The sequence below is a fragment of the Cololabis saira genome, chromosome 16, assembly GCF_033807715.1.
Source record: "Cololabis saira isolate AMF1-May2022 chromosome 16, fColSai1.1, whole genome shotgun sequence".
Lineage (NCBI taxonomy): Eukaryota > Metazoa > Chordata > Actinopteri > Beloniformes > Belonidae > Cololabis > Cololabis saira.
In genome coordinates, this window is record NC_084602.1 from 14,354,294 (window position 1) to 14,365,790 (window position 11,497).

Consider the following 11,497-nt stretch of genomic DNA (forward strand, 5'->3'; position numbering starts at 1 on the left):
TCATTGCTGGTTCTCTGGAGATGTGAGGGCGAAAGAGCCTGGATGGTTACTGTCCCATATACCGCTGCATCAACGATCCCCAGACGGGACGGGGATGTAGCCTTCTGTTCACTGCTGGTACCGTCACACGTGTTCAATCCTACCGGTTGCCATGTAAACTGCACCCTGATCTTATTGTTTCCACTTTCGGGTTTTTGTCAGTTTCTCTTTGGATTTGAAAAGCTAAACCATGCTTACACCAGGCTGTTTACTGTAATGGATAAATCAAGTTAGTGGCTCATTCCCATGTTTTTCCTACTTGTATGTGGACAGTGTTATCTCCCTGACGAGATGCCCTACAATGAGTGCAATGGCCTAAGAAATGATTTGACCATTAAGTAGGGCTGGGCGATTTTGGACAAAAATAAAATCCCGGTTTTTTTCTCTGAAAACCCGATTTTCGATTTCGATTTTTTTGGTAAAACTACAAAAGACAATGGAATAAATTGTTTCAAATATTTTATCTTTATTTTTAAAGAAAAATAGCAAACAAATTTCCCTATTGGGAATGAAGTGCAATTGAAAGATACTGTAAATCCTCCTTGAGTTTAGTAAAGTGACAACATTTACAATTTTCTTGACCAAACAAAGATGACTAGACGAGCTCTGTCTGTAATGCAGCCATCTGCAAAAAAGGAAAATCCATTTTCCGATTTTCCTTTTTTTAACATCGATTTTGATTAATAAATCCGATTTAGATTTAAAATCGATTAATCGCACAGCCCTACCATTAAGGATTTTGGCCAGTTTTAGCGTTAGTAGCTGAACCACAGGATGAGTATTAAAGACAAACATAATGCTACTTCCCCTGAATCTTTTGCAAAGAAATAACCTTCTTTTTTTCCCCTTCTCACCCATCTTTTGCTCACCCACTCCCACTTAATCACAACGACGCTGAGCACATACTCACTCAACAGGCGAGGTCGACCCAAGGGTAGTCTAGTAAGACATGTGAGCGCAGCGCGTAGCGCATGCTTCAACATGTAAGTTCGATTTAGAGCTCCGACACCCACACACGTGGAGCGCTTTTCAGCTGCGGAGACATCAGCACAAAACAGCAGATCCTGACAGCAAGAAACATGGTAGACGCTGACTGCGAGCAGCAGCAATTCTGTAACTGTGTACTTTGCTTGAAACAAAAAAAAAACACATGCACACAAGCATAAAAAACAGTCTGCATGGCCTAGGTCTCTGCAGCAGAGAGGGAAGAAATGGGCCTTCACTGGGGAGGTAACATCCATGCCTTGAGGTTGACCACAGGATTTGTGTGTGTCCGCAGTTGGTTAGGCAGGTGGTGTGTGTCTTGTGTTGCTCTAGGGCGTCTTGGCTCAGTCTCCTTCTCTTTGTGTGTCTAAAAGAGGCCAGTTTCCAAGATGCGTTTTACTGAAAGATTGAGACCCACATTATATTTTGCTTGGCCGTGTGCCTGTCTGATCCACAAAGTATCTTTGTGTAGCACTGATAGAAACCCCGAACAAGCGTTAGGGTTTCCAGAGTCCACAGTTTTGAGATTTTGATAATGGCTTAACCTCTGCTGTGCTTATGCAAATGTTATCCTTGTGATGGGATCAGATTAAGTGATGCCTTAAAAGGACAGTTCATAAACCAATATAAGTCGCCACGGTTCACCGGGGGGGGGGGGGGGGGGGGGGGGGTTGTGACCACTACATTTTCCTGTGCATTTGCATACAGGTTTGCGGTGATGCAGATAATGTCTCGTGCTTCGAAAGCAGGGATGGGTATTGCAGAAGCAAGCCAAGTTCACCTGAGATGTCTCTGCTTGTGCTTGACAGCCATGGAAGAATTACTACATATGAACAACATGTCAAAAACTAAATTGCTCCGCGAGCACTCCTGCAAGGACACGGGCAGATAACCTAACGGTGTAGAAACCTGGGCTCCACCACAACTGCTGCACTTAGACAGCTATGTGTCAAGTCTATCTGGTATTGTGTCACAAGCTGACATCAGTCGTGTTATGTAAAGGCTTATGAAAGCTCGCTTTGCAGTGGAGGATACAGGTAAAGTGCCTTTGCATGATGGATAGCTGTACCTTTTTTCATGCGCAGGTTTCAATTCACCTGTTCTTTTCAATCTGGGTATTCTGGAAAAAAAAAAAAAGCCTTAATTGAATGTTTGTTGTCATTCGCTTCGCCCTGACTGAGACTCCTACCTCTGTTCCAAAAAAGACAGCGGCTCCACAAAGACCGGCGTTGGGTGTGTGTGGGCTGCGTAGAGTACCTTTCACTGTTGCACTGGGACATAGTTTCAGCTCTCTTCCTTTTGCTTTCTCACACTCCCAGCTTCTCGGAACAGAAAGCGCTATCAAGCCGAAGTAGTGTGTGTGAGCTATTATAAGGCGACCTCCTTTTTCTAGGTCATTACCAAAAAAGAATGGATGGATTCTAGTTATGAAGATCCAAAATTCTTGACAGAGTGGGATGAGAATGGAGAAGCATATTTCTTGCCTAGGGGAGGTTAGGAGGGGTTATGATGAAATGGAGCAGAGTGGGAGCCGGGGTGGGGAGTGTGCGTTTTTGAGGGAGAGGGGCTGGTAAGGGCAAGGAAATGGTTATGGCGGGTGCTGCTGGTGCAATCTAGGGAGGAAAAAGGGAAGACAGAGGCACGTAGTGTGCTGTCTGGTCAAAGGGGGACATGATGGTTACGAGAGCATAGCGGAGGGAGATCTTGTGACGGGGTCACGAGAAATAAATCAGACATTAAGCTGAGGAGTGATCTTCTTGCTCCTCCGCTGAAGCTGGCTGCAGTCACTATCAGTGCAGCTTCATTATAAAGAATACACTCTCTGTATTTGACTGCTTTTTGCTTCAATAGACGGTCTGTCTCTACTGGGCCAGCTACCTTTTAGGCACAGATGTGTTTCCTTCGCTGCAAAGTAGTGATACGTTCATGCAGTTCTTGTCGGACAGCGGTGTGGAGGAGTTGTTCGTCATTATGGAAAGAGACTTGAAGTTAGGAATGGGCGATATTTTACCGTTCACGATAAACCGAAGGAAGGAAGGAAGGAAGGAAGGAAGGAAGGAAGGAAGGAAGGAAGGAAGGAAGGAAGGAAGGAAGGAAGGAAGGAAGGAAGGAAGGAAGGAAGGAAGGAAGGAAGGAAGGAAGGAAGGAAGGAAGGAAGGAAGGAAGAAGAAGGAAGGAAGGAAGGAAGGAAGGAAGGAAGGAAGGAAGGAAGGAAGGAAGGAAGGAAGGAAGGAAGGAAGGAAGGAAGGAAGGAAGGAAGGAAGGAAGGAAGGAAGGAAGGAAGGAAGGAAGGAAGGAAGGAAGGAAGGAAGGAAGGAAGGAAGGAAGGAAGGAAGGAAGGAAGGAAGGAAGGAAGGAAGGAAGGAAGGAAGGAAATGAGACTAGAAAGAAATGAGACTAGAAAGAAAGAAAGAAAGAAATGAGACTAGAAAGAAAGAAATGAGACTAGAAAGAAATGAGCCTAGAAAGAAAGAAATGAGACTAGAAAGAAAGAAATGAGACTAGAAAGAAATGAGCCTAGAAAGAAAGAAATGAGACTAGAAAGAAAGAAATGAGACTAGAAAGAAATGAGCCTAGAAAGAAAGAAATGAGACTAGAAAGAAAGAAATGAGACTAGAAAGAAATGAGCCTAGAAAGAAAGAAATGAGACTAGAAAGAAATGAGCCTAGAAAGAAAGAAAGAAATATATGAGACTAGAAAGAAAGAAAGAAATATATGAGACTAGAAAGAAAGAAAGAAATATATGAGACTAGAAAGAAAGAAAGAAATATATGAGACTAGAAAGAAAGAAAGAAATATATGAGACTAGAAAGAAAGAAAGAAATATATGAGACAAGAAAGAAAGAAAGAAAGAAAGAAAGAAAGAAAGAAAAGAAAGAAAGAAAGAAAAGAAAGAAAGAAAGAAAGAAAGAAAGAAAGAAAGAAAGAAAGAAAGAAAGAAAGAAAGAAAGAAAGAAAGAAAGAAAGAAAGAAAGAAAGAAAGAAAGAAATATATGAGACTAGAAAGAAAGAAAGAAATATATGAGACTAGAAGAAAGAAAGAAATATATGAGACTAGAAAGAAAGAAAGAAATATATGAGACTAGAAAGAAAGAAAGAAAGAAATATATGAGACTAGAAAGAAAGAAAGAAATATATGAGACTAGAAAGAAAGAAAGAAAGAAATATATGAGACTAGAAAGAAAGAAAGAATATATGAGACTAGAAAGAAAGAAAGAAATATATGAGACAAGAAAGAAAGAAAGAAATATATGAGACTAGAAAGAAAGAAAGAAAGAAAGAAAGAAAGAAAGAAAGAAAGAAAGAAAGAAAGAAAGAAAGAAAGAAAGAAAGAAAGAGAGAAAAATTCCTGTTGATGACGTTTTTGTATTGGTATTTTTTCTTATTGTTATCGGGATAAATGCCAGAAATTATCGGGATAAATGTTTTAGTCCATACCGCCCATCCCTACTTGAAGTCTACTAAACTAAAACTAAAAACTAAAAAAAAGTAGCTCAATTTATAAATTTAAAAAAATTATAAATCTAAAATAATGGATAAATATAGAACACAAATATAAATTCTATTCATATTAAACTGTCTAAATTATGCAACTTTCCTCCTGCAGCTATCCTCAAATCGTGAGTGACCACATTTATTTTCTTCTCTTCTTTGTTTATTTTCTTTGTTTTAATTCGTTCGTTTCGTTTTCTTCTTGTTAGTATCCTTTGTTTCTGAAGTCTGCCTTTGTTGAAAAGGATAGGCAAAATAAGCCATGAGGCTTCAGCTTATACCTTTTTGGTCAAAAAAAAAAAAAAAAGGAAATGTGTACATATATATACTTATACCTGTGTGTATACTGTACATATACAGTGTGTATATGCAAACATCTTAAAATGTAAATGACCAAAACAAAATAAACTAAACTAAACTAAAGTCTCAACTTTGTATTTAAAATGTGAATTTTATTTATTTGTTATCGCATGAACAGGAAAGCATCTATCTCTTTCAAGCCACTACTGCCCTCAGAGCAGCTTTTCTACCCCAAAATTCCCAGTTGAGCTCAGGTCCTCCTTCTGTGTGGTACACCCGAAGACGAAGAGCACAGAGCAAGCCTGAGGGGCTCTCGGTTATATTTACTGTCTGCTACGAAAGAGAGGAGAGGGAGAAGGGGTGGATGGGAGGGGTTTAAAAAAAACTGGGGGGGGGGGGGGGGGCACAGGAATGAAACAAGCAAGGGAGACAGAGGAGGGGTTGCTATGGCAATGGAAATATGGCTGCTCTTCAAAAACCTTGAATGTAGGTGGTTGTGAGATGAGTGTGTGTGTGTGTTTTTATTTTTTTTCTCTCTCTTTTTCCACCTCGTCTTTCCCTTTCAGTTTTTGCAGATATTATGGATGTACTGGATCCCTTTTCATATTGCCAAGGACTAAAAAGCCATCAGCTTATTTATTTATTTGTTCATGGCTTGAGGCTGGTGTTTCTCAGCTGTGTGTAAAGCTTAGAGGGCTAGTAGGAAATGTGGGTTAGGCCCACCAGTCCCCCTGCACCCTCAAGTAAAGGAGGTTGATTTGATCCCAGAGGGAACTTTGATTGTTAAAATATATATATATATATATGTGTGTGTGTGTGTGTGTGTGTGTGTGTGTGTGTGTGTGTGTGTGCGTGCATATGTGTATATTTGACCAAAGGACAAAAAAAGAAAAGAGAGAGACTTTAAAATAGCCGGTGTAGAGTGTCATTATGCAAGACTTTTGCAGTATGCACGAATAATCTTTCACTTCAATAAAGAAGCAGTATAGCAGAGGTCCGTCGAAGGTTTTGAAAATTGTGGGCAGTGTTGTCATATATTTTGGGAAGCCTGTGTAATAAGCAGATTTTTTGTGGGGTGGGGGTGTAGATCAGCAGGTCAGTCGTCTCTGTGCACACGCAGTAGGTGAAGTAATTTCTTTGCAGTCTTTGCCAGTTGCTTTTGAACATTAGATTAATCGAGCCATCTCCGAGCTGTCCATGATCTTGGCTTCAGCCGCTTAGCTGAGTACGATTTAGTGTGTTTCCTGTTTATGTTTCTGATCATATTTTCTTTTTGGGCCTTACAGATGTACATTTAGATTTCTTCTATATTCTTTTTTTTATGTGATGAAACAGGTTCTGAATATTAAATGCTGTTCAAAACAGGTTAAAAGAAAAAAAATAATTTGGGTCTAAATAAAATCTAAATCAAAAATACAGGTAAGTGTAAATATTAAGGGAATTTTCATGTCAAGCACGACCTCTGCGTGAAGGTGCTCCAGGTGATTGTGGAGACATTCGCAGTCCACAGTTGTTCTTGTACAGCCTGGGTCTGGCTTCCCTTGCTGCAGATATTTGGGGTTTCGGGAATAGAAGAATATGTTTTAAAATACATGCAGATTAACAAACTTTTTCTCAACCTATGTAATTCTGCACACCAAAGATGGTCCAGTGATCTTGTATCCGTGCATGTTCTAAGGAGCATAGGAAGTATCACTCATGACTCCTGCTGTCACCTTTTTAGAGATGTGTATATCGGTGCTGGATCTTCAGTTTAGGCCAAGTTGTCTTTACTTGTCTTAATTCAGTTACCTCGTCTTCCCCCCCACTCATCTTTCATTTGTTCACTTTCTAATTTGTATGACCACTTCCTGACTTTGGACAAAGAAGCTTTGACATATTTGTCGTCATAACCAGTTTAGTTAATCAACTTGGAATTTCAGCAAAGGGATTTCATAACTTTTAAAACTGAGCTTCATATGAACTTTTTGAGGGAAATATGCATTTTGGCAGGTTCCAATGATTTGCATGTTTGGTAGTTAACTGGTATAAAGGAATAATTATTGCAAATCAGACAGAGAAACTAATCAACTGGTATCCCAGTTTTGGTTTTTGCCCTCTTTTTTTTGTGCCTTTTTTGTAACATCTGTCCTGGGATAAGGATTTGGCTTGTACTCTTTGTACGGATGAAGAATGGCACTTCAAATGCCAGCAGGAGACAATGAAAAGCAGCAGCCTGTGAGATCCAACAGTTTTTCTGGTTACAAGATTAAATATCAAAATCCAGGAACTTGCAAGGTTAAAAAAAGCCGTGAGGGAACAACAACACATTGTTTGGGAAAACAAACTTGATCCAACATTTATAGCAGCAGCACACGGCAAAACATAACCAGGGCAATGATGGAAATTAAAGTGAAGGCGTTAATTTGGAGTTCCTAGAGAGGCGTTTTAAAACGACTGCTCAGACTTCAACAAGGTAACTGCAATATATCAAATACTAAGTCTAGGATGGTTCATGTCATTTTCACATAGACTATATAAGAAGAACTGGACAAAACGTGTACAATGTCATTCTTAGGGTTTTCTGAAGCGTGCTCTTTTTCATGGAGCAAGTGGGTGGAAACACCAAGGCCGTTTCTCAATTCCTTAGAATGCAAGCCCGGATTTGGGCTCATGGGAGGTCCATACTTGGCAAGTACGAGTCAGGGGAAAGTACTTTGGAGGATGCGAGAACATGTCTCTCTTTTATGAAACTGGAACAGAAGCGTAGTTGCGTACATCACAGCTCAACTAACAGGCTAATGCGTATTGTACTGTACACATAATGTCGATAGTTGAATTGGTATAAAAACCAACTGAGAATGGATCATATATTGTGCTCACTCAAGGTTTTATAACCATTACTTCATACAATATGTTTTTAATGGATTTTACATTTTGGTACAAGTGAAAAGGAAACAAAACAACTCAGAAAATGTTAGTCTATTTTAAAATGTCCTCCATCTTTATACCTTTATCACAAGTATGTAGAAATAATAGCTATATTCCTGCATGAAAACATCTTAAAACTACATTATATCAAACAAAAATGAAGTCTATTTAAGCCTCCACTGGATGGATCCTCAATTAAAAATAAGCAGAGCGATTACACATTTTCTACGGCCAGATGCGTTCTTGACAATTGGAATATTACTTTGGCTGCAGACGATGATATTTCACAAGTACCCACAAGAACGCATATTGAGTAACGGCAAGTGGCTGTAACACGGGCACCCTAGTTCAGAAAATGTCCCTATCCATCAAGTGCTGTCTTTCCTCTTTTTATACTTTATTATTTTCTTTTTAATAGCACGTTGTTGTGTTTGCAAACTGAAATAACAGTTAATATATAATTATTTATCAATATACACTAGTCAAACAGAATGGTATTGATGCACATGCTGCAACGGTCTCCAGTTTCTTTGCATCATTGTTTAGTCTTTGTGCCCTCATTGCAACTCTTTCTGTCCCTCTGTATTCTGTTTCCCTGATCAGGGACGGGAGAAAGTGGAAAGAGCACCTTCATCAAGCAGATGAGGATCATCCATGGAGCTGGCTACTCGGATGAAGATAAGAGAGGCTTCATTCGGCTTGTTTACCAAAACATCTTCACCTCCATGCAGGCCATGATCCGTGCCACTGAGGCTCTCAAGATCCCATATAAATATGAAGACAACAGGGTAAGGACTAACCCGATGCTATGGCATTCCAGTATCCTTTTTGTTATTTTATAGGTTTTATATTCTATTTATATAGATTTAAATAGATTTTGTGCAACCACTCGTGAATTTAGTTTTTTAAAACCCACTCTTTATATGTTAGAACAATAATAATAATAATAATTCACTGCATTACTATATTGGTTACATTTTTCTCCAAAAATATTATATATTTAAATATTTTTCTTTTTATCTTCTTTTTACTGGGTTGGGTTGTTCTTCATTCAACCACCAATAAGTCAGTCTTAAAAATATCAGTTGCTTTAATGTAAATGTTGACATCCATCCATTCATGCATCAATCAATTAACAATTTTATAGCCATTTTTATTTAAAAGAACAAAATGTAATATTGTAGGTTAAAACAAAAACAACCTTAAAACAGTAAGAGAGTGAAAAGAGATTAGTGCAGTCATGTCACCCAAAATGATGACCATGTATTTGGCTACGGACATATCTACTTAGTTAAATAACTAGCTTTGGTCTTTCCACTCTTGTAATACCGGTTTCTGCCATGTGCGGTGGTAGCGAGCAACATAGCCTCAGTACAACACAACGACACGAGGAAGTCACACGTTTTGTGGGCGTACTGAAATTGATGTTGGTCATGTCGGTACCGCCCCCAAGTTACCAATTTAGAATTGGTAAAGGATGGCTGAACCCTTCGGGAAGGGAACTTTGCCACCATCACAATCAGATATATATACCGTATTTTCTGGACTATAAGCCGCTACTTTTTTCATAGGTTTTGAACCATGCAGCTTATACAAAGGTGCGGCTATTCTGTGGATTTTTCTTCCACCGCTAGGGGGGCTCTAACCGGAATTAGAATCAAAACTAAGACAAAATAAATGCAAAGAAGAATACACTACTACTTCTTTAGCAGATAGAAGTAGGTAGAAGCGGATTTCAAACAGATAAATAGATAAATAAATACCGGTTATTTTCTCTTGGTTCTGTCCCGTTTTAATCAGTAAAATTGCTGCCGTGTTAAAAGACACCGTTAGGAAAGGATCTATTTAGGTACATACATGTACATCATTTACAGTTCAAAATCCTTCTGTACATGTAGTAAATATCTAATCTAACATAAATATCTGCAGCTTGCATATCTATATATATCATATATATTTTTTTTTTTAATAGAGCGGATGCGGCTTGTATGCAGGTGCGGGTTGTATATCTTTTTTTTATAATTTTTTTAAAAATAGAGCGGATGCGGCTTATATGTAGGTGTGGCTTATAGTCCAGAAAATACTATATATATATATATATATATATATATATATATATATATATATATATATATATATATATATATATATATATATATATATATATATATATATGCATGCATTTGTGCATGCATGCTAACACCCAGCTACAGAGTGGATGGAGACGGGTCGAGTCAAGCTGTTGTTATAAAGTCTGATGGCACTTAAAAAGAGTGTCTGAGTCGTTCAGTCCTGGACCCGGGTGGAATAATCCACACATCAGCCACAGCTCTTCATACAGAGGGTGAGAAGAATTGGTGGAGTAAGTCAAGTTATTATGGCATGAATTCAAAGCCAAATGTATTGATCTTGACTGTCCCACTTACCTGCAGTAGACTGATGCTCTGATCGGAATTGCAACCGTGAAAAATAAAAAGCTCAACTGAGAAAGGCGGTTCGGAAACAGACAGATTTAGAAACGATGGCGAGATGTGAAAAGTGTATCTGGGGAAAAATGATTGCTCTCACTTAGAGATTTTGATTTCTTGGTTACAGATTCTGTTCTTTGGTTTTCAGAGAGTTGGGTTTTGATTTGCAATACATTTGAATTGACCAGGAGGGACTGTGTATTTTCTCGTTTCTTACCCGAGGGTAGAACATCTCACTTTCTGCAGCTATAGTGCCCCCATCTTGCTTGGAGTGTGGAGTATGAATTACCTTTTTGGCTTCACGTTACACATTGGTCTTTAAGAGTAAAATTCTTTCAACAAATGAAAATCCATCAAATACCTATAATTGTGGTTATAGTATGAAAAAGGTATTTAGTTCTACTTGTTCGTCTATGGCAGCAAAAATAGATGGTACCCTATGTAAACAGGGTCCAAGACATATTCAAAGTATAAGTAAAGGAAATTTAACCAATCATCAGTTTTTTGGCCCGGTCTGGCATTTGTGCTCCATGATGCAACAATTGTATTTTTGAGGCAAGAAAAGTGTGACACTTGTAACATTTTACTGTAACAAGTCGTCCTATCACAGCGCCTTTAGCCTCAGACCGCCCGACCAGACAATCTAACAACTGCCTAGTGAAGTGTTTTGCCTTCGTGACAGAAATGCATATTCCGTCAATGGAAATAAAATAAATTGAAATAGATAGCCTTAGTTAAAATACAGATGTATATATTAAGAGAGGGAAGTTGAAAGGCAGCATGGCAGATGATAAGAGGGCCAGAAGCCAGCTCAGATCAGATTTCTGGATTAATGGTTCGTATTAACTTTCTTGTAAATCAGTTGTTTCAGGACTAAATTTGCTCAGGTACTGGAGTCACGAGGCTGCATGTGTTACATACCATTTCGGTTAGAAGAAACTCCTCTATGTTGACGTTCTGCTGCAGTACTGATATGTCAGTGTGTTTAAAACATGAGCTTTTTCGTGTCTACAGTCAAAGAACTGTGTCATTAAAGTATCAGCAAAACTTCCTGTTGAGCATCTTTAATTTTTAACTTTGTATGAAGGAAAAAAATCTTCAGCATCTGACTTTTAAATTAAAAAATATATATTTTGGGTTTAATTCAAATGCCAATTTAGTAGTAATTTCTCCATTTATCGTGTTAAAATCCACAGATGGGTAAATTGCATTTTAGGATGGATGTAGGTTCTCTGGCTAAGCTGTTATGCTCCCAGGAAACAAAGCAAGATGGAGGTTTAGGACTTTCACAGAACTACTATATT

The 11,497-nt window shown here is 38.5% G+C and overlaps 1 protein-coding gene across 1 annotated transcript in view; it reads left to right on the top strand.

Moving 5' to 3' along the window:
* The window catches only part of gna11b (guanine nucleotide binding protein (G protein), alpha 11b (Gq class)), a 36,064-nt gene that overhangs the window by 7,889 nt on the left and 16,678 nt on the right, over positions 1-11,497 (top strand). Inside the window, exon 2 of the mRNA XM_061743884.1 lies at positions 8,329-8,513. Within this exon, the coding sequence (XP_061599868.1) occupies positions 8,329-8,513 (185 nt within the window). The remainder of the gene's footprint in view (positions 1-8,328; positions 8,514-11,497) is intronic.